At 52.7% G+C, this 22,297-nt stretch overlaps 3 protein-coding genes across 7 annotated transcripts; 2 read left to right on the plus strand and 1 right to left on the minus strand.

Moving 5' to 3' along the window:
- The first annotated feature begins 2,670 nt into the window (after nucleotides 1–2,670).
- Nucleotides 2,671–10,145, plus strand: LRRC43 (leucine rich repeat containing 43). 3 transcript variants are annotated; one of them, XM_027878644.1, is made up of 13 exons: nucleotides 2,671–2,781; nucleotides 2,864–3,115; nucleotides 3,355–3,465; nucleotides 3,598–3,737; nucleotides 4,332–4,570; nucleotides 5,266–5,423; nucleotides 5,454–5,486; nucleotides 5,859–5,982; nucleotides 6,158–6,297; nucleotides 6,444–6,509; nucleotides 6,785–6,991; nucleotides 7,538–7,583; nucleotides 9,793–10,145. In XM_027878644.1, the coding sequence occupies exons 1-13, from the start codon at nucleotides 2,686–2,688 to the stop codon at nucleotides 9,951–9,953; spliced, it is 1,773 nt and encodes a 590-aa protein (XP_027734445.1). In that variant the 5' UTR covers nucleotides 2,671–2,685; the 3' UTR covers nucleotides 9,954–10,145. The 3 variants fall into 3 exon arrangements, with proteins under 3 accessions (XP_027734445.1, XP_027734446.1, XP_027734444.1); XM_027878645.1 differs by having other exon boundaries at nucleotides 5,266–5,420; XM_027878643.1 differs by having other exon boundaries at nucleotides 5,266–5,486.
- A 195-nt stretch (nucleotides 10,146–10,340) lies between these two features.
- B3GNT4 (UDP-GlcNAc:betaGal beta-1,3-N-acetylglucosaminyltransferase 4) lies at nucleotides 10,341–12,896 on the plus strand. The gene has a single exon (XM_027878646.1). The coding sequence runs from the start codon at nucleotides 10,545–10,547 to the stop codon at nucleotides 11,658–11,660; it is 1,116 nt and encodes a 371-aa protein (XP_027734447.1). The 5' UTR covers nucleotides 10,341–10,544; the 3' UTR covers nucleotides 11,661–12,896.
- Nucleotides 12,897–14,812: 1,916 nt separating this feature from the next.
- Nucleotides 14,813–18,594, minus strand: DIABLO (diablo IAP-binding mitochondrial protein). 3 transcript variants are annotated; one of them, XM_027878649.1, is made up of 6 exons: nucleotides 18,535–18,594; nucleotides 17,833–17,937; nucleotides 17,480–17,621; nucleotides 16,546–16,656; nucleotides 16,305–16,401; nucleotides 14,813–15,439 (listed from the first exon to the last, which is right to left on the minus strand). In XM_027878649.1, the coding sequence occupies exons 1-6, from the start codon at nucleotides 18,579–18,581 to the stop codon at nucleotides 15,225–15,227; spliced, it is 717 nt and encodes a 238-aa protein (XP_027734450.1). In that variant the 5' UTR covers nucleotides 18,582–18,594; the 3' UTR covers nucleotides 14,813–15,224. The 3 variants fall into 3 exon arrangements, with proteins under 3 accessions (XP_027734450.1, XP_027734451.1, XP_027734452.1); XM_027878650.1 differs by having other exon boundaries at nucleotides 17,480–17,616; nucleotides 17,828–17,937; XM_027878651.1 differs by having other exon boundaries at nucleotides 17,480–17,608; nucleotides 17,823–17,937.
- Nucleotides 18,595–22,297: the final 3,703 nt, after the last annotated feature.

The following is a 22,297-nucleotide window of genomic DNA, read 5'->3' on the forward strand; positions in this document are numbered from 1 at the left end:
AAGGAGCGAGGGCAAGGCAGACCCACCTGCTCGGCGTTCCATGGCTTGGCCGGGAGAGCTGCTGGCTGGGAGGTGACCCTGGAGCTGCTGGTGCCTGCAGTGCTGGGCTGGGCCCAGCCAGGCTGCATTTAAGCACCCTGGAGTCCTGCGTCAGTGGCTCCCCCACAGTACTTTTTTTTTTTGCCGGTGATTGTTTGGGGTTTTTTCCCTTTTCGACAGATTACATCAAAAGTTGGTTCAAGTGCGTCTTCGCTGATTGTGATCTAGGTGCAGTTTCCAGCTGACACAGATGGTGTCCTGTGTCATCTGTTTGATGAGGAGTTTGGGATGCTTGGCATAGCCATTCATCTCGAAGTCCTCGGGCTCTCCAAAATGTAGGATTTAGGATGTAAACTCTGTTGTGCTTTTAATATAAACGTGGTTGGGGTTTGCAAGCGCATTATTGCTGCCCAAAGCCAGTGACCTTCTCCTGCAGGGTCAGTGTAAGAGTGGGCCAGTGCAGGGAGTGGAAAGCTACAGGAGGCTTGTGTGCAAGGTAGGTCAGGCCTCCAGTTCAGTGGATAAATCCTTTTGCTGCATGTCTGGAAGACCCTTCCCCAAGGTGGGACCCTCTCATGTAACCCAGCAGAGGATGCCCAGGATCACACCTCCCCATCGCTGTCACCTGTCTCTCTGGCTCCCCTGAGGTTATTTTCTGTTTCCTGTAGCTAAGTGCAGGAAATTCTCATATATACCAAAACAGAGGAAATTTGTCCTCAGGATTTGCAAGCATGAGCTCAGGAGAGCTGAACTACTGATGGTTTGGGACAGAAATCAGAGCAGAGGAAACCCCAGTGGATCTACCTTTGTGACACATCCACACTTGTACTTCCCACCTCTAATTACAGGTGTGGTGAAACGTGGTCATAAGTTCAAAAATGAGTATGTGTCAAGTCACCAGAAGACTTTCAAGGAGCAGCATCTTGGTATCCAAATAATCAGGTCTGATTTTCATGTGAAATAGCCCTCTCTGCAAACAAAAAGCTTGGTGTGTGTGCCTGAAACTCCTCTGAAGTGACTGGGAGTGGTTCAAGGACTGTTCTCTGGGATGAACTGATTCCCAAGGCTGGAAATGGGAAAGGACTCTGCACTGGGGTCCCACCAGCCTGTACCTTCAGCCCTCAGTTGTTTGCTTGAGGCCTCATCACAGGAGATTCCCAAACTGAAGGTGGCTCTGAGGGAGCACTGAGAGCCAAGCAGAGGCAGCCATCTGGGAAGCTTTTCTTCTTCTGTTCCCAGATGCTAAATAATGCAAAGAAAGAGATGAGTTAACATGGCCTGCAGCGTGGGCAGCACCCAGTACAGCAGAGGGAGAGCTAGAAAAGGACGGTTCTAGCAGGTATTTCATTTATTTGAGATTTTTATTATTATTATCTGGGGGATGAGACTGGAGAAAAGGAGAAAGATAGATGTTTCTTTGTGCAGGGCATTTTTTAGGAACATCCCTACAAAGACAATGGTGGGTACAGATGGCTCCTTTCAGGTAGAAGGGTGATCTTGGAGGGATGCTTGTTTGAAAGCACCAAAAAAGCAGAGGGATGCAGCTGGCCAGTGCCCCACAGGAAGATGAGATGAAGGTGCACGAGCCATTTCCCTTCCAGCTCTCCCAGATGGATACAGCCAGGGAGGACAGACAAGGAAGCTGCTCTTCCTCTGAGAGCAGGAATCTCTCTTTGTGCAGCACTGAAGGCAGTGGGGGCAGTTATTTTAAACAGTGATGCAAATGAAAGCAGCAGCACTTTTACATCCTGGCTTTTCCACGAAACACAGTCCAACCACTGCTAATGGTCTTTCAGAGGTAGTTAGATATGACTTTACCCAGCAGGTTGCCTGGTTATTCCACTCCAGGCAATGCCACCATCTCTTAGCTGTGCATGCTCTGTTCCTCCTTTCCTGTCCCTACAGGGCTGTGAAAAGCTGCTGAGCTGACAAGGGAGCAGGTCAGCATCCCTCCTGTAAAACCCCACCTGAGAAGTTCAGCTTTCCACCACGCAACCATCGAACATCACAGAACATCTGCAGTTCATTTAGTGAAGTTCTGCTGACGCATGCTGCTCTGTCAGCTCCCTAAAACGGAATTTGTAGCCACTGCCTCAACACCTATCTCTGGAAAAAGGAAATCAGGGCACGGAGACCTGATGCTGACCTGAGACAGAGCAGTAGCTTTTGGTCCTGGAGTTCACCTATTTTTTTCCAAGTATGTGAGTTGGTATTTTCAGCTGTGAACTTTGATGGCCTTATGTGGTTGTGGTTTCAGTGCCCTCGGCATGAGTGAAGAGCTGGGCTTTCACAACGGACTGGGAAACCTCCCTGTTTCTTCCACAGAACCTGAGTAACTCTCAGGATATAGATAAGTGAAATGGCAAGTGTCATGTCATGGTTCCTTGGCCAGGGAAGAAGGCTGACGATGTACCCTGCGAGCACTGCACGAGGCCCCTGGTGGGGAGCAGCCCCCAGAACCTGGGGAGGATCCAGAAAACCAGGGATTTACTCCCAGCCTGGTGAGCTCAGTGCTGTCCCAGGCTCGCTCCACGCTCCCTTGGAGAGTTTGTTTGGTGCTCGGTTCCACGGCATCCGCGTCACCACCATCTCCTAGCGACGGGGAACGAGTCCCTGAGCCAGGAATTCCCGGTCAGGCTGGGCTGGATGGCGGCACCCAACTGCTGCAGCCTCTCGGCCGCCTTCCAGGAGTACCTGCGGCACCTGGGGCTGCAGGACTTCCCCTGTGGCCTCGGCAGCTGGGTAGGGACAGGGTGGCACAGCGTGGGACGTGGCACGGGGCCTGTGGGTGGCGGGGCTGTCACTGCCTCTCTCCCCTCTGCAGAACAAATCCTGCCCCAGTGGCCGCAGGAGCCCCCGCAGGGTCCAGCCCGGGCAGGAGGAGGCCGTGCTGGATGAAGAGACCCCCGAGGCGCTGCTGGAGCTGCTGAGGGACCAGCACAGCCCCTGGGCACTGCCACAGGACTGCAGCCCCCAGGACAGGCTCCTGAGGGAGGTGGCCGTGCTGGCACCCGAGCTCGTCCACGGCTCCAAAGTCTACCAGGTCCTCAAGTCCCTGCGGATGGTCGACAAGGGAGTAAGTGCGGCTGCTGGTGCTGTGAAGGTGTAGGCCAGGAAACCCTGTCTGTCTGCTGGGAGGGAAAATGTCCTGGGAAAAAGGACACCTTCCCCATCCCATGGTCTTCCCAGATGCCACTGTTGCTGCTGGGATAGAGCTACTCCCCCCACCCTCCCCGGGATGGATCAGCATGTCTCCGTGTCTCCTTGACCTTGAGGTGGCTCAGGGACACGTTGGCCAAACCCAGCTCTTTGCAGGTGGAGGAGGTCGATGAGGGTGTGTTGCAGTTCCAGCAGCTGGAGGAGCTCATCCTCAGTGCCAACCAGATCAGCAGGATCACCTCGGCCAACCTGCCCCGGACACTGAAGGTGAGCGAGCAGCGCCTCGTGCAGGATGGGGAAGGAGGTCCCATTCTGGAACGCAGGGGAAGCCAAACAGCTCCAGGGGTGCCAGGAACAGCTCATTGCAAAGGTGTCTGTTGTTCCCTCTGTCCTGGGCAGGTCCTGGAGCTCTGCTGCAACACTGTGGGCGATCTGGAGGACTTGTGCTCTCAGCCTCCTCCGGAGCTCCAGCACTTGGGGCTGGGACACAACAGGCTGTGTGGCCCTTCCCAGGACAAGTTCCTCACTGGGGATTTCTGGTAATGCCACAGGCTGACCGTGGGCTCCTGAAAGGGAGGTAGGCAGATGTGGCCTCAAGCCATCGAGGCGGCCTTTGTTGGGAAGGCACAGCCCTTCAGCAGGGTCACTGCATTGCTTTGCTCTGTCCACTCCCTGTGCACAGTGGTCTGTGTCTGCTGTCACATGCTCCGAGGTTGTCTTGGTCCATGGCCAAGGGGTGGAGTGGGGATATCACCAGGAAAACTGCCTTGACACCCTGCCCACCACAGTTCCCATTTCCCTGGGCAGCTTCCTTTTTCCATGTTCTCCCCAATGCTCTTGCTGGGACTCTGCCCAGCGAAAAACCTAAAGGTTAGGCTGCATCACCAAATGATGCAGTGGGGTCATTAATGTTTCCTTGACATGTTTTTGAGTGGTGGGGCAGGCTGGCAACGGACCATATGCCTCAGGAATTTGGAATTGGCCTCTTGGGATTGTATCGTTGAATTCCCAAGTTTGACCCAGTTTGTGCTGAGGAAAATGATTTTTGTTTCTGTTTTTGCCCCAGGGCAGGAGCTCCCTGTCCTCAGACAGGTGCTTGCTGCCTTAAATTCTTCCCTGGCTTCTCTCCTCAGGCCAAACCTTATCTCCCTTGACCTGAGCTTCAACAGCCTCACAGATCTGCTGGGGCTGGTCTCCCAGCTGACCACTCTGCAGAAGCTCCGCATCCTGGTGCTCCAAGGGAGCCCCCTGGCTCTCATCCCCACTTACAGAGGCTTCCTCGTGGACAGCCTGCCCAAGCTGTCCCTCCTCGATGACATCTACGTAGGGCCTGATGAGAGGCAGCAGTTCCGTGGCTTGGCGAGGCAGCCAGGTGAGTCCTCACCTTTGAACCTCACCCTGGCACCCAGGAGGGGCTTTCATCGTGGTTGAGCTCAGAGCCCTCGGGGCAAACTCTGCCTTCCTTTTTGCCTCTCCTCAAAGGGAGGTCCTTCTCTGTGCCTTTTTACCCTGCTAGTACAAGTGAGGAGACAGGCAGGGGACCCTGCAGTGGTGTAATTACAGTCAAGGTAGTTTTAGCTTTAGTCAGGCTCAGAGAAAGCCCACCCCCCTAGTCCAAGCACTGCCTCTGAATCCCAGCCTGCCCCCAGACACCACCTGGTTTCATACCCTGTGCTTCCCTGTGGAGCTGGTGAAGGAGGATCATCTGTACTGGGGAAGGTGTTCCCGTGGTGCTGCAGTGCCTGCACACAGTGGGGCCGCCTCTGCAGTGTGGGACTGGAGCAGGGGGGCTGGGCACACCCGGGGTGGGAAACCCCTCTTGATGACCCTTTTGTGTGCTGGATGTGCTCTTTGGAAACTGCAATGTTAACCAGGGAGGCAGAGCAGCCAAGCCAGGAGGCGTTTGCGTGGCTTTGGAGTGACCCCACGTGGCAGTGGCTTGTCACAGCATTAGCACAGGGTGGCACGGAGGGGACACCACGACCTGGAGGTTTCCTCTTGCTCTGTTCCTTCCTCGCTCTGGAAAGAACGTGTGGCAGCTCCACGACAAGATTGTCTTTCTTCTAGAGCTAAGCAGGAGTGAAGCTCGGGTGGTTGTGAGTGTTGGGGAGATGAAGGGAGTCCCTGATCCCAGCGCTCTCCAGCAGCTGGAGGTTGGCTCCGAGGCCCCTGTGATCACCTGCAGCTACTTTGTGACCTACGAGTTTCCAGAGGGAGAGGAGGAGTTTGCGGAGGAACAGGAGCAGTTTGCGGAGGAAGAGGAGCTGGAGGATGAGAGCAACACTGAGGTTGGTCCTTAATTGTGCTCCTGGAGGCCAACAGGCCTGGCAGGTCACAGCAAGGGAGAATCCATCTCCAGGCTATGGAGTGATGGATGTGGCAGGGGCAGCAGCAGTACTGGGGACAGAATTCCCATGGGGCTGCATCTGGCAGGACAAGTCCCTGCTGCCCACATTCCCTGTCTCTCTTGAGGAGCCCAGAGCTCTGCACAGGGGTGTGCTCTCACAGCCCCCCTCCTGCTGGCTGTGGCAGACCCCTCCCCTGGCCCTGGTGCCCCTTCTTCCCATGAGGGTGGGGTGGGGAATGGGATTTCAGGGGCAGCTGGTCCCAGTGCAAACAAAACCAGACATGTCTAACCAAGAGACCCCTCTCTGTTCCAGGTAACAAAAACCCAGCAGAGTCCCACGGTGTCTGTGCTGGATGTGGCCAGCTCTGCTCAGGACATAGGAGAAACAAAGAACCAGCAGGACCCTGCAGCCACGGACGAGCCAAAGACTCACTCTGGTAATGAGGAGTTGTAAATCCCCTGTCCCATCGCTCAGGGCAAGTTTATGGCTCTTCCTGGCCTGTGGTGGCATCAGCATGTCCCTCACAGTGTCAGCCTGGGACTGATGGATAATGAACTGGCACCAGTCTCAAAGCAAAGGTCTCCTCAGAACTTCTTTGTGTCCCTACACAGCAAGGGTGTTTGCCACCCCTGGAAAGCCCTGGGCAGACACCATCGACTGCAGCTACACAAAGGAGCACATTGCCAAGGACTTGGTGGGGTTGAAGTCCTACCTGGCAGCTGGAACGGTTGTGTCAGTTGTGGAGGAGAAGGTGAGTGTCTGGCAGAGCTGGATGAAGGGGGGAATGCTGCTGGGAGGCCCAGCAGTGGTACCATGTTCCCTCTGGGGGGCAGGCTGGGATGGCAGTGACCCTGGGCCCTGCCAGCCCCTGAAGCAGCAGCTCCTCTCTCTGGGCAGGTGCTCTCATGGCCTGTAGATGCTGACCCAGAAGACAATAAGAAGGAAGGACAGGACAGTGCCAAGGTAGGGTGCTGGGAGAGAACAATGGCCAAATTATATATCTGAGTTGCAAGAGTGGTGATGAGAGAACCTGGATTAGTTTGGTGTGTCAGAGAGTCATTGCTCCATCCCAGACCTCTCCCAAAGTCCCCCCTTGCCAAGGGAGGAAGGCAGCAGCTGGTTACACACACCTTGGCCTGGATGCAGGGGTGGGCAAGGGGCTGGGTTGGGGTTGATTCTCTCTGATAAAGGGACTCCAAGCCTCTGCTGAGGCCTGTCCCTGTGCTGGTGTCCTGCAGCGTCGTCCCTCCAGGGACAAGAAAAAGAAGCAGCAGCAGCAGCAGCCCCGAGAACTCCGCAGTGACCCTCCCATTCTGAGAACCCTGGGTACCACCAGGGTGACCTTGGAGGCCCTGCTGGCCACCGAGGACCTGGTGGAGACTGTGTGTGACTTTGGGGTCCTGATCACTGAGAAACCACCAGAACCTCCAGTTCCAGAGGAGAAGGTAAGGAATATGTCCCCACAGAGGGGGGTGAGGCAGGGCTGCCAGGGATGGGCAGTGCTGCAGGCTGGGGCTCAGCATGTCCTGCCCTGCAGCCTGCTCTGTCCTCAGTGGCCTGGGCATCCTATCCATCCATCTGTCCCTCAGTCCTCCCCTCCCTAAAATGGGGCTAAAATAGCCCTCTTCAACCACCATCCATCCCTGCTGGCATGGCTATTTAACTGATGTTAGCAAGCAGTACTGCTGCTTTTTACGGGCTTAGCAAAATATATGAGTTGATTTTTCCATTTGAGAATGTGAAAGCAACCACTCGTGCTTCCTCTGGTGCTCTCTCTCAGCATGGCAGCACATACCAGCTGTGCCAACAGTTTCTATTTCCTGGATTCTCCTCTCAGAGCAGCCCCTCTGCTGTGCTCCTGTTCCCCCTCACTTCCTTCCCCTGCCCTGTAAATCCCAGTGACAGCACCCCGATGGTGATGGCTGTCACAGGACTGGATGAGGGCACTGGATTTCAACACAGCCTAACTGTGGAAATGTCTCTCTCCACAGGATGAGAAAAAAGGCAAAGACAAGAACAAAAAGACAAAGGCAGAAGGTCAGGCCGGCCAGAAAACCTCGGGGTCTCCCAAAAGGGATGGAGCCTGGAGCTGGTGGGGGAGAGGGTGGTGTGTGTGTGTGTGTGTGAGAGCAAACAGGAGCAGTGCCCAGCCAGAGGCAGCCACAGGGCACAGCCACCCTGGCAGGAGCAGGCACTTACTCACATCCTGAGCCTCGGGCTGTGAATGCAGACATTGAGTGCGGGGCTGTCAGGATGGACACGCGCCTGGACACCTCATGAATCAGTGTCTGAGCAAGGACCAAGGGTGGGCTGCTGGCTGTCCTGGGGGAGACACACCCCCCCACCAGCACCGTGTGCCAGGGGACAAGGGCACAGCTGATTTGTGGGTGAGAAATGTGCTGCCCTCTGTGTGGGCTGCCAAGTGTGGACGGTGTGAGGGCTGGCGTGGGCAGCAGGGGGAAGGTGGCCTGGGATGCATAATAAGCTCCTTATCCATTTCCAACTCCCATCTCAAAGCACTTTGCAGAGGGGATTACTGTTCTTCCTGGCTTGGAGATGAGCTGCACAGAGAGCCCCAGGTGCCCCACAGCAGGGCTGGGAACAGACCCCAGGCTGCTGTTCCCTGTGAAGGACCACCCTGACCCCAACAGGTGTCCCCTCCCCAGTGCAGAGCTCACAGGCTGCTCAGCCAGCAGTGTTGCTTAATCCACTGGAGACAAAACTCACCCTGCCTCTTGCAGGTTATTTTTCCTTGGTTTTGACTGCAAAAATAGCACTGACAGCACTTTGGAGGGGTAATGCAAGAGCAGGAGGAAGTGGGGGAGGGAAGGGTGGTCAGGCAGTGCTGAAAAGCTGCTCTTGGGTCAGTGAGATCATGGAGAGGGCCAGACCTCCCCAGCACTACTCAGAGCTACCAAAGGAGCCTTGTTTCCCTGCTCTGGCATCAGATTTAAGAGTGCAATTAACTCCCTTTCCCAAGAGCTCCAGGCTGATTTCTGTGCCCCATCACCCACAGCAAGGTCCCCATCTTTGGGGAGGACCTCAGAGCCCTGTAGTGTCTGCACTAGAGGAAGCTTGTGGCCTTCCCAGCTACCTGAAAAGAAGAAAACCCTTTGAATTATTGTTCCCCACAAGAAAATGTGTCTTTGCGATGTACACCCAGCCCGTTGCTGAAGCAGAGCAGGCAGCTGCTGTCGAACAGATGAACAGTGTCAGCACTGGTGTTTCTTCCTTCCTCCACCCCAGTCCTGTAGTCAGTAGGAGGTTTTCCTTTCAGCTTGAATGAGGTGAACCCTTTGTGTGGGGGGTTGTGTGGCCAGAGATGGATGCACAGCTGACACAGGAAGCCCAGAGCCATTCGAGGCTCGTGGTTAATTTGGTGTCCCCGCGTGCCTGTGCAGGTGGAGGCCGCTTGGCTGCACCGCAGGCCCACCGAGGGCGTGTTTCAAAGTGTGGATGCAAAATTTCACGGTGCCTACAAATGAGCTGCCCACCCCCCCCAGCTTGCTCTACTCATTGTGCCGTGGCCCCGTGCTCCGATGTGACTCACAGGAACACCCCGACTGCGGCTTGGGGGGGCAGCTCGAGCATCTCTGCACATCCTGGCTGTGTCTGCACCTCCTGGCTCCTCTGTGAGTCACCAGGGTGCACCGTGGCCATCTGGCTCTTGCTCATCCCCTGAGCACCACGTACCACCCTGAAGCAGAGCAGAGCCCACACTCCGAGGGACGGGGATGGCTCCTGGCCGTGTGTCCGGCCAGGCTGTGCAGGGACCAGCTCTCTCCCAGCCGGGAGCTGAGGCTAATTTGCATCCCCCAGTCAGCAAATGCACACAAATAATAAGTCCTCTCAGAGGAATTGGGATCACTTCCAGACGGCTCAAAGAGGAAAGGCAGCGAGCTTTGTCTCGAGTGAACAGTTTGCCCAGACATTGAAGGATGTCTTCAGAAGTAGTCTCACGTACGTCTCATTTTACCCCACGCTCCATTTTGCAGAATCCTTGAAATTGTTTATTTCTGCATCTTTCTTTTGTCCCAGGGGAATTTAACAACAAACACGTAGCTGCACCCAGATCAGTTGCCTGCCTAAAGATGCTTCTTGGGCTTCTTATCTGAAGTCATATTCAAATAGATTTCCCTCAAGGCCCAGCAGGCAGTGCTGACACCATGGGCAGTCCCCCTGCACGCTACTGCTTTCAGGGTGATTTACTGTCTCGAGACAGTGACAGATTTACTTCTTTCCACAGGAAAAGGAAAAAACAAAGATACTGCTGAGCCGGAGGAAGGTCAAGAGCTCCAGCCGGTGCCACTGGTGGTTCAATTCCAGATGCAGCTGCTTCGGTGGCCCTTGGCAGTCGGTGCCCACAGCCAGGAGAACGAGGCCGTGGAAGTGGAGAAAACCCAGTAACGTGTCCAGAGCCGAGTGGGAAATAAACCACACGGGAACGCAGCGTGGATCCTGGTTGAGCCGAATCGCCAGAGCTGGGAGATCGCACTGGGTTTGTGGCGGTCCGGGGCTGCTGCTGAGCTTCTGCCGGAGCTGCGGTGGGCGGGGGCTGGTGCGGGGTGTGGAGCGCGAAGTGTGGGTACAGAGGGTATGTGCGGGGTGTAGGGGGGATGTGCGGGATGCAGGGGGGTTCTGCAGCGCCCGGGACACGCTGCCCAGTGCCAGCCGCCCCCTCATCCCCCGCCCAGGGGCGGAGCGGGGCGGGGCAGCTCCGCTAGGTCGGCGGCGGCTCCGCAGAGCGAGGTGGGGGTTTTGCTGTGCCGGGGACACGGTGGAGGGAGCCGGCGGCTCCCAGCCCGGTCAGCGGGGCCGGGGGCTCCGGAGCGGCCGCAGCGCTCCGGCCCTCGCCGGCGGCACCGGGTCCCGGCTGGGGGGAAACACCGAGCCCCGCCCGGGGGGAGCGGCCGGCGCGTCCCGTCCCTGCCCGCGGACACTCCGGCAGAGAAGGGCTCGTGTTGCTGTGCCCAGGGCCGGTCGGTGCCGGGGGCTGCCATGTATCCCAGGATCAGGAACCTCGCCCTTTACACCTTCTCCATCACGCTGCTCGCCGGCGTGTTTTACCTGAGGAAAGAGGCAAAGCTATCGGAATCGTCAGAGAACCAGAAAATGGATGTAGTGAGTCACAAAGTGAAGTCTTTGGTTCTGGACAACGCCGAACCCACCAAGTGTCTGCCGAACTTGACCCTCGCCAATTCTTCCCTGGCGCTCCCGGAGCTTCACCGCGTCTTCTTAACGTACAAGCACTGCCGGAGCTTCCCAGTCCTGCTGAAGCCTCCCAGGTGCAGCAAAGAGATGTTCCTCTTGCTGGCCGTCAAGTCCTCCCCGATCAACGTGGACCGGAGGGTGGCAATCAGGAACACGTGGGGGAAGGAGATCTCTATCAGGGGCAAGAATATCAGGCTGGTGTTCCTTCTGGGGCGCTCAGAGGCCAAAACCCAGGTGCAGCCCCTGCACCAGCTGCTGGCTTACGAGAGCCAGGAGTTTGGTGACATCTTGCAGTGGGATTTCGTTGACAACTTCTTCAACTTGACCCTCAAGGAGCTGCATTTCCTCCGCTGGTTCATGGAGGACTGTCTGCATGCCAGGTTTGTGCTGAAGGGCGATGATGACGTGTTCGTCAACACTTACAACATCGTGGAGTTCCTCCAGGAGTTGGACCCTGAACAGGATCTCTTTGTTGGGGACGTGATCGCCAACGCCCGGCCCATCAGGAACACCAAGGTCAAATACTTTATCCCAGAGGCCATGTATGGAGCCTCCTTTTATCCTCACTATGCAGGAGGAGGGGGGTATGTGATGTCTAGAGAGACAGTGCGTCGCCTCCAGAGCACCGCAGAGGACACGGAGCTCTTCCCGATAGATGACGTGTTTGTGGGAATGTGTCTGGCGAAGATGTCCGTGACCCCAAAGAACCATGCTGGCTTTAAGACTTTTGGGATCCAGAGACCTTTCAACGCTTTCGATCCGTGCTTGTACAAAGGGCTGATGGTTGTGCACAAGCTCAACCCCACGGAGATGTGGATCATGTGGACGCTGGTGAGGGACGACAGCATTCGGTGTGCGGTGTCGGTGGAAAAGGAGCTCCCGCTGAGCCCAGCGAGGTTGTGACTGGTGGCAGGCACAGGGTACTAAACTAAAAGTCAGGTTGTGGTAGAACCGTGTCCGTTACTAACAGACTGCGCTGGAGCCGTCAGGGTTTGGTTTGCAGTGAGTCATTTTCTGTCGGGGGGTTGCTTGAAGCAGTTGAATTGTCACATGGTGGGGATGGTGAGACACAGCACGGGGGACTTGGCTCAGCTCCTCCCAGGGAAGTCACAACTGCCACGGGAATGTGAGTGAGGGGCCACCTGCTATGGAGGCTCCACAACACCGATGTCTGACCACCGGCCAAATTCAGGCTCGTGTGGGGAGGCCAGTGATGACTGACAAGTGACAGAGCACTTGAAATTACTTGAAGGGATGGGAGAAAGTCCAGTGTGTGCTGCTGGGTCCACTGTCCAGAGCAGCAATCCCACAGCTCCTGCTGGACAGCAGGAGAAAGAGAGTGGATAAGAAAAATCCTCAAAAATATATTGCCTTAACACAGCAGTGATGATGACCCAAAGGACTGGGCTCTGACTCAAGCCCTTTGCCTTTTATGGAAGGTCATTACAGGTTTACTTGCACTGGAAACTTTTGCACAAAGACTTTCTGATCAGGTGTGAGAGGAGCAATGTGTCTTGAATAATCACAGTGGTAGGAAGAGGGGCTGCAGCGTGTCATGTTGTGTAGGAGGTGTTTGGTTTTTTGCTGTTGTAATGGTGGGTACAAATAAAATACACTTTTGAAAAGTGTTTTTACAGGAATATTCTTGAGTCTCCTGAAAGCTAAGAGCCCTAAAAGCCAGGGAAGGCTGAGATCTGGTGCTGGGTGTTTGCATTCAGGAGTCATTATGCGGAAATGCCACTTCCTTTCAAGTGAGCAGCTGCTGTTCTCTGCCCTGTCAAGATGCGTTGACACGAAAGTGATTCATCTGAATGTGCTGGAGCTGCTAATTTGAGGAAATATCAAATATGGAACTAAGATTTGGTGATACTTCTGTGGAACTCCTCAGTGCCGGCGTGTCTTGCTGCTAGAGCAGAACTGGTGTGCTGTGTGTGAGCAAGGAAACAGCCTGGAAGCCTTAGGAAAAAAAATATAGTGGGTGGAGAGGAAGTGTGTGATTACAGAAGCCAAAGCCATTTGTGTTGTGCTGTTGTAATTGCTGCCTCCGGTGCCAGCTGCCCACTGTTCACCCCACCAGATGGGAGCTGCAGCTTTCAGAGGTGCCTGGGAAGCACTTCCAGGTTTTTGCTCGTGGGACAGACAGGGACACTGAGGACACCCCGAGGCCAGAGGTGTGGGGAGCTCTCAGGGCAGGGGGTTTCCTGGGCTGCCTTGGCTTTCCCAAGCACCCAGTGCAGGTCTGGCTGAGCCCCAGGTGTGACCCAGCTCTTGTGGCAGAAGGTGCCACTCTCAGGTGAGCTGTTCCTGTGCCAGCTGTGAGTAAGGGTTTGCCTCAAAGGGTTGCTCTGCTGAGGGGTGGGTGCCCATCCTCACTGTGATCCTGTGCAAGCTGCCATTGTGTCTTCTGGCTGCAGCCCTGACAAGGATTAATTACCTGCATCTGAGAAATTCCCTGTGTGTGGTTTCAGGTGCGTTGGCTTTGTAAACAAGGCCAACTCTCAGCAGCAAACTCAGTTTCTGGGCGCAATTCTCTGGGTGCTGCCGCTTGTCCTGGAGAAGAGAGCGGGCAGGGCGGGTGCCGTGGTGCCCTGGGAGCTGCTGTGCCAGCATTTTCCTGATCCACTCAGTGATTCCCAGTGCAAACTCAGGAACGCAGAGCGTGATGTCATGTCTGTTGTGGGTTTAGGTGTACAGGCTAATCCCCAGCTGGCAGCTCTCACTTCCTAATAAAGGCCGAGGGACTCCCTTGTGCCCCGTTTTGGGGGTGATGTGGAGCTGTTCGTGCTCCTCACTCCCACTGTGATTTGACTGGCTGGTTCTGTCGTGTCAGGTTGGATGTGTGTGGGAACAGCTTTTGGGAAGTGCAGAGCATGCAGTGAAACGAGAAGTGGGGTGACAACAGGGCTGGGAGCAGGCTCTGAAGAAAAGGGGAAGAGGGAGTTTCCTGGCTTTGCAGGCTCCTGGCAGTGCTCATCTGCCTTGAGCCCCGTCTCTGCCACGCAAACATCAGAGTGGAGTTCCTGTGGCACCCTGAAAGAACACAACTTGTGTGTGCACTGGGGTCAGGGGCTTGGCAGATGTTCCAACTGCTCTGCAAGTGAGAGCAGTTGTGGTTAGAGCTGACCCGAGGGTGCATTTGGCTCCTGAGGCCTTGGCTGTGCCACTGCTCAAATAATCCTCTCATCATAGTGGGGTTTTGACTCATGCTCCTGCCCAAAGCTGAGTTTGGGGCCTCCTGGCACAGCAGACACTGGCAGCTCCCTGTGAGCTGAATTCCAGACTGTGCCATCCTCCCTGGATACAGCAACACCCACCCAGTGAGGAGCAAGGAAAGGTGGTTTGTTAATTCTTTTACTACTGAATCTATAAATGTACCGTGCTGTGCAGCTGAGATTGCATTTGTCCCAAGGGCAGGCAAAATGAGACAACTTATGCTACAGAAAATTCCTCAGTTTAGTAACAGCCACCTCGACACAGATGCAGGGCATCAGATGGTAATTTGTTGTGAAAAACCTCTGAATAATGTGTGTTTTCTTACAAAACCTGATTCCAGCCAGCAATGACAAAGTTCTAGTGGATACTGTTCTACAAAACCAATTTCACATTAGCTGTGGAGTTAGAAAATGAGCACAGTGAAAGACACTTGTGGTTTTGAAACCTGTAGTGAAACGTCAAGCTTGCAAAAGAGAGAATTCAGATTATTTCCTGAAGCTTGTGCTCAAAAGCACTCAAATAAGTAAAACTCTTTTGCTCACTGCCTTGTACAGAAGCCCGCGGCAGTTACCAAAATAATTTTGTTTATAACCACTTTATCTTGACAATCAAACCTCCTTTTGCTTCCTGGGGAACCTCCTGAGGTGTGGTGACTCTTTGGTGACAGAGGATGCTGTGCTGAACTGCAACCCTTCACCAAGAGCCTGAGGAACTCCATGGAAATTCTCAGCTCTACAGCAAATATTTCCCCCAAATGCAGCTCAGTGGAATTTGGTGCAACTGTCAACTCAGACATTAGAAACTTAATCTCTCACCCAAACGGTGACATGGTCACAATGGGATGCTTTTGCACAGTTTAATAAAGGCATCTCCTCACACAAATCATTTACTTCGCATGTTAAAAACAAGGTTCTTTAAATACACTTCTTTGGCTGATCCCTAATGAGCTCCCACAAAGACATCGAACTTCCCAGCAGAGACACAATTAACACCGGGCTGTCCTTGATAGCAGTCTTCACATTTGCATAGATAAACGTTTAAATAAATGAATCCAAAAGTATTACAAACAAGGTAAGTTACAAACAAAATAGAGGCCTTCCAAATACCTGGAAGTGACTTGATTTCTACAGCAATCCTGCTTGGGGAAAATATGGAATCATGGGCGTATTTCAGCAGTTTGAGACTATCCCACACAATAGTTTGGGACCGTTCAATTTGTGACTGACTCCCAGATATGCTACAGTTCAGTTCTGTTCAGTCCTCCCGAAGGTAAGGATCATCACCTGCATCCATATTTCCTAAAATCCCCTGTGGCAACGAAGATTCCTCTCCTTGAGCTTTTATGAGCTCCTCTGTTTGAGCTTCAGCTAATTTGGTCTCTGCTTTCTGGGACAGCTGCCTCACTTCTTGTACCTGTGACTTCACGAGCTGGATGTGGCTGCGGGCTGTCACCGAGGCCTGGTCTGCTCCTGGGGGTAAGAATGGAAATACAGGGTTAGAGGGCCACTGGGTAACCCTTCAGTTAAGGAAATGACTGCAATTAGCATCTGCTTTGCTATGTTTGGATGGCTCTAGGGATGTATGAATGCTCAATGCATTTACCTCAAACAATTGGTCTGCTTTGAGATTTCATTGCTCCCCTGAATTCTCCTGCCCCACTGGGATGCAGCTGGAGCTGGATCAGAGTGATCAGGTTGTGATCACAGCCCAGCCCAGTCCTTGTGTGCCAGGACCTTTCAGTCCTTGTCCTGTCCTGGCACCTACAGCAGCAGGAATTCCTGTGGCACTGCTGAACTCAGAATCCCTTCTCCTTCCATTCTTCTACAGATTCTGTGTCTTTTTCAGGCACTTCCGAAGTCAGGGTATCCCTGCATATTCACCGCTTTCCTCTCTTTCTCCACTCCAGTAACTTTGCCAGTTTACCATAAACCAACCCGTAACTCCATCTCAGAGCTATCAGATCTATACACAGAGAAAAGACCAAAATTAACCTCTTTTCTTTCTTTAATACAACTGAATTCAGCTAGAAAGCCCTGCTGGACCCCCAGTCAGCCTTATTTCTGTGGCTCCCACAACTGTGTTTGAACCTGCATTTAAAAATGACGAAACTCTTCCCTCAAATCCCTTTGGTTGTGTTCGGTCTTGACCTAAACCACATGTGAAGTTTCCAAGCCTGGTTCTCAGAACACTTCTATGGACTCACAGCCAAAAACAGAATGTATGTTCTGAGCCCCTCTAAAAACCAGGCAGGAGCTGTGGATTGGTCAGTTAACTGAGTGAATATTCTGTTCTCCCAGGGAAAAGGGCAAAGGCAGTGTCAGTGCCAGGGCTCACCCGACTGATAGGCAGCCTCTGCCGCCATCTCCGACAGGCGCAGCGCCGTCATCCAGCTGGACTCCAGCCTCAGGTATTCCTGCTGCTTTGTCTTCACCTGGAGGGGAAAACAAGGTGTTACATCACGAGGTGTAACAGCCCCCAAGTGCTCTCCCACCCTTGTGAAAAGGTGAGAGAGATCAGAACATGCTGAGCGGGGTCTGCAGAGGCAGAGGGCGAGGGAAGGGAGGTGGCCACTCACATCGACTCTGGCTCCTATGACCACCTGCCACACTGCATCCACCTCCTCCGAGTTCATCTTCCCCAGGAGATTTGAGTATTGCTTGTAGAGAGACACCAGGGTATAAACTGCCTGCAGAGGAATCATTTCACACAGTCTGCAACAGCTCTGATGCTGTCTCACAAAATTACTCTTCATGTGCTTGCTGTAGTAAGAAGGGCATAAACTGGAATGCAAATACTTTACTCAAATTGGCACTTTATTTATAAAATTAAAATCATATCTTGTTGTTTCAGGCTTAAATGTGGCTCACACCATTCTGACGAAACTCAGTTCGTGGCCTTAGAAAGGCAGAGAAGGGAAATAAAATACCCAGGAATAGAGAATTCAGTACACAGGTAACAGAAATAACTGTTATGAGTTTCTTCAGGCCCAGTTCTGAGTTCCAGGGTCATTTTGGCTTAAGTAAAAAGAGGGACTTTTTTTACATGAGCGTGGAGTGACAGGACAAGGGGAATGGATTCAAACTGACAGGGGGCAGGGTTAGCTTGGATACTGAAAAAATTCTTCCCTGTGAAGGTGGGGAGGCCCTGGCACAGGTTGCCCAGAGAAGCTGTGGCTGCCCCATCCCTGGAAGTGTCCCAGGCCAGGTTGGACAGGGCTTGGAGCAACTTGGTCTAGCAGAAGGTGTCCCTTCCAACCCAAACCATTCTATGATTCTCTCAATTTAACCCAAAAGCAACAGTTTAACAAAGCTAAAAGTAATTTCCACGTTTGGTGTTGAACAGTGAGCCCACGGCTTCCGAGGGACCCGACATCTTCCACCCCACTCCCCTTCGGTTATATTAACTTTTAGAAGTGCATTTTGAGCCCGGTTTAAGAGGTGTAGTTAGTGCCAGATCCTTCAGTATTTCCAGCAGTGACTGGTGCCAGGTGTGTGTTCTCTCAAGCTTACCTTTGTGTATTCTGTGAGTGCCTCGATGAGCGCGTAGGTGGTCTGGGACAGCAGGGTGGCCGTGCTGTCTGTCACCAGGGACACGGCTCTTCTGATCAGGGCATCGTTGCTGAGGGACACCGATCCCTGCTGCTGCAACACAAGGCATTCCCATGACCTTCACACCCACTTCCACATGGATATTGGCTCAAGACAAAGCTAAGGCAAAGCCTCACTGCTCGTTACTAGCCAAGCGCTCACAGAAGATACAATTGCAGGGTGAAAATGGGTCTGTACAAGGTTAATCAAGTGTTTTTGGACATTAAGCTGTTCCCAGGGAGGGGGTGCCCCCATCCCACATTACCTGAGCGACGGGGACAGCACACAGGGCCACCCCCAGCCCCAGGGCCTGGTGCCACCGGCCGCTGGCACCCGAGAGGCCTCGTCTCCTCACCCCGGCCAGCACTGGGACAGCGTGCCTGGAAATGCAAGGGGAAAAGCTCAGAACAAAAAATAACCCCTGTCTGCTGGGGAAGAGCAATCTGAGAGGACAACAACCCCTCGAAGCTGCTCTAGGGGAACCAGGCTTCTGGAATGGAGCTGCTCAACAGTGAGTGGGTAAGCTTGTTTCAAATTTTGTATTGTTACTTAATTATTGTTACTGAATTATTGTCACTTAAGTGCAAGGAAATAAGACAAGCACAATAAGTAGTGCATTACTAAGAGAGGAAATCTTATCTGGTATGAGCACGCTGCTGGTAGTCAGTAATACTGAAAATCAGGTTAAAAAACATGCTTGAAAGTGGTGTTCGGTACATGCAGGTGAGAAATGTGACAGGGAATTTGTTACAATCCAGAGGCACTCCTGCGGACAGTTTTATTTGCATCCCACGCCGTGAAAACGTCCCCCCCGGGGGTCAGGGCCTGCCACTGAAAACACTCGAGCAGAGAAAGAAAAAGCGCGGGAGCAACGCGGCGATCTTTGCTAGGATGCAGCGATCTCCCCGCAAAAAAAGCGACCGGTGGGTTTTCCTCCTTGTGCGTCCCCCCCGCCCCTCCCGGCCCGGCCGCGGTACCTGAGGAGGGAGCAGCAGCTCCGCACCCACCGCCCGCCCGCCGCCATCTTGGGACGCGCAGCGCGGTGACGTCACCGGGGGCGGGGCCCGGCGTGAGGGGCCGTGAGGGCGTGTGTTCCAAGCCACACCGTTCCCTTAAATTAATTAGTGTTCTATCCCTTACTGGCTATTTTGGTCAGCATTCTTTGGTCCTCTTATCATTCTTCCTCAGACGGAGAGTGTCCAGCTCTCAGGATGTGCTGTCTTTTTTAATCCCCTTTGTATCTCCTGGTTACTCCAACGTGTCTTTGAAGGGCCAGAAATTTAAGATCCCAGATGTCCAACCTTCAACTCCCTCAAGCAAGAAGGGAGATTTAATCTGTGAAACAGCAGCACACAAGCTCTAAGTGGTGTCCAGGTGTTAGAAAAACAAATGGCTTGTGGGTAGAATTCCTTGTTAAGGTTTAGGGCTGGACACGTTTCAGTAATTTCAGACCTGAGGCAGGTTAACAAAGTGAAGGGAGAAGGATTTCCACTGATGGTGGACACAAGGAATGCAAAATTTACAGGCCACAAAGACACGGGGCAGAACCCTCAAGAGAAGGAAGAAACCAATAAACCCAACTCAGCAACTGGGCTGAAATCGGCTCCGATGGGATAAAAGCTGACTGACCCAAGAAACCCCCAGACCCAAAACAAGAGAAAGGCTGAGTCTGCCACTGATTCACATGAGAAATAAGAGAACCATTAAACAACAGAAGATAGAACACTAATTAATGAGAGAACCATGAAGCTTGTAGCCCATGAACATTAATTCCTTTGTTTGCCCTTTCCTTGCCCCTGTACCTCATAAAACAGTAGGGAGAAGGAAACCTTGTACTGGTTTGAAACGTCTTTTTCCAGGACTTCTAAATAAACCGACGAGTAATTTCTGTCTCTCTGCCTTCACACCCTTAATTAGGCAGAGTTGGACAAGGCAGGACTTGTTTATTGAGATACTGGTCGTGTTGGAATTGTGTTGCATCCCTCCTGTCCCTTTCTAGGCAGGGTGGGAGTCTCAGGAGAAAACTGCTGGGAGGCTTTTAAACATTTCAGGGAACAGAGGCAAATACCCAGGGAGACACAAAGAATCTGCAAGAGCCACAAGAGATCAGCAGAGCGCATGCAAGTTGACGCCTTTCCTTTTATTGTTTTTACATAAGAAAATAAGGTTGTGGTGAGGCTGGAAGGGCACAAAACACTTGCAGGTTTGGCGCGGGGGGAAGGGCCGTCCATCTCGCGTACCGGAGCTGGTTGCCTCTGGAAAGCCGGTGGCTGCAGCAGCAGGAGCAAGAGCAGGAGCAGAGCCCTCATTTGAGTACCAAGAAGTAGGTGGTCCAGCCAGCGAGGAGCAGTGCCCCCAGCAGCACCGTGTAGCTGAACAGCACGAAGGCCAGCAGCTCCCTCAGCACCTTGAGGACGTGGATGGCGAAGGACTCCGGCATCGCGCTCTCCGGCAGGTGGGATCCCCGGGGTTGGATGCTCCTGCTTCTCCCCAGCCTGTAAGCACAGGGACAGGGTGAGTCTTCCCGAGCAGGGAGACTGTAATTCACAGTCTCAAAGCCTGTGATTGGGAGGGTTGATGCCCACCTGGGATGTTGTTGGTGTCCGGTGGGACTCGTGTGCCTGTTCACAGTCCTCCCGAGCTGTGCAGTGTTGAAAGAGAGTTTGGAATCTGATCAAGGTCTCACAGTTAGGACTGTTAATGAAGCAGATGGAAATACAGACACAGGCAGTGGGCATGGCCGTGTGGGTGAGGCCAGAGGCTCCTGGAATCTTTCCCCTGTGGCAGTGCCTGAGCATCCAGGAAGCTTCAGGATCAGAGTGGCCACTGATGGTGCATTACCAACAGCATGTTCTGATCAAAGTGGTCAATTCCTCCAAGGAAGCCACCGTTAATATTTAATGCTATAATTGCATCTAATGGAAATACTGGCACAAACTGAGCCTTTTGTTTAAGAATGACGAAAACTGAGGCTTAAATACAAGTTTGAATAGGCAAATATTTATATCTCGCGTTAAAAATAACCTTTAAATGGGAGACATGGGGTAAAATGCTTTAGAATTCATCTTCTAACTTTATTTTAAAGTCATATTTGCACTTGCTTTGGAAGTGCTTGCTCGATAGTTTAAAATTAAATCTAAACTCTTTCACAAAACTCATTGTCTCCTTAAAGCTGTGAAGACCCACCTAAAAAATTCTATCATCATCTCTCCAATTTACATGTGCTTTTAAATTTTGATCACAGCTGTGCCTGATGAAAAATATCTACGCTCTTGGTCAAGCACATAAAGGGATCTTAAAACGAGACTTTAGATAAAGCAAACCCAAAAGGATTATTTCTCTTCTAAGCTGTCTAAAGCCAGCCAAAGTAAACTGAATTCTTATCCTGCCACTTAGAATGTTTTTTAAAGAGGTTTTCTGATAGAGAGTTCAGTTTTTGCTCTTGTTAAAGAGTTCAGTCGTTTCATTCTAAGCTCAGGCACATGTATATAGTATAGGAATCATTTCATTTTTAAACCCGCCGTGGTTTCCCCGTTGTTCAAGGCGTTGAAGTTTTCTATCCACGGGCTTTACGGGATCCCCGGTTATCTGGGGAGATACTGATAAAGAAACGAGCTGCTTACCTGGGCTCTGGTGTGTCAAAGTCTTCTTTCTCTCTAGTTTTGTTCTGCAGCTGTCCCTTGGATTTCTGGCTTCCCGGGGGTTTGTGCCGTGGGCTGATCCCGCTGTGATCCGCTCTGGAGCCGGGAATAGCGGGGTGTGTGTGCAGGACTAGGTGTGGTCAGGGCGGTTATGATACGACACAGCGCGTCGTGCTGGGAGCAGCCAAACAGCTCCCCTTCCCCAGGGGCTGCAGCCAACAGCATTGCCTGGGTCTAAGCACCAGGGCTTGGTGTTACCAGGTCGAAACCTGCGTTGGTTTAGTTGGGGGGTTTTTATCTCCAGCAAAAAGGTGTCATCTGACACTTTTTTTGCTCTGTTATCTGAGAGGCTGCTGTGCCTCTTGCACTGTTCCCTTGTGCTCTGTGGGCCACTCGGGGAGGAGGAGGAGGAGGAGGAGGATGCTCACACACAGCTGGGGCTGGTCCCAAGGGTGGGACTGTGCAGGCTGGGTCTGGCTCTTTTACCTAAAGATTGGGCTGAGGGCAGCCTAATGCCTGCACTGTCACCAGATCACTGTCCCTTGCCCTCCCAGGGTGCCACCCTCACCTTTCAGACCACGAGCACTGCAGCCCCTTTGCAGTGGGGGGAGAAGGGAGCCAGGATATATGCTGATTTTTAGCAAAACCGCTTTCTGATATTGCTGGATGAAAAGTGAAAGTCTTTGGGGGTAGAGAGGTTGGGTGATGTGTTTATTTTTTTTTTTTTGCTTGTAACGCAGACAGCAGAGAGAAGGAAGATCATGTTCTGCAGATCAAATCTCTTGCCTACAAATATATTATGATGTAGAAAATGGCCCCTTAATTTAATTAGGCTCCCTTGTTATCAAATTATTATCCACATGGTCAGCAGGGCCTTGGACAGAAGCAGAACATAATCAGCTGCTCAGGAAGCCTGTTAAGTAGTAATTGCTCCTCCAGGGAATTATCAGTGTCAGGATGGCTTTTATTTTTTGTTGTTGTTGTTGAATAGTTCCAGGAAGAGACTTTCTCTATGTGGAGTGGCCACACAGCTCAGTGCTGGGGCAAGTCTGCAAAAAAACCAGGCAGCAGTGTTGCTGATAAATTCAGATTTTACCAA

The sequence above is a fragment of the Empidonax traillii genome, unplaced genomic scaffold (assembly GCF_003031625.1).
Source record: "Empidonax traillii isolate 1590-97213 ecotype Southwest subspecies unplaced genomic scaffold, ASM303162v1 scaffold43:size1863611, whole genome shotgun sequence".
Lineage (NCBI taxonomy): Eukaryota > Metazoa > Chordata > Aves > Passeriformes > Tyrannidae > Empidonax > Empidonax traillii.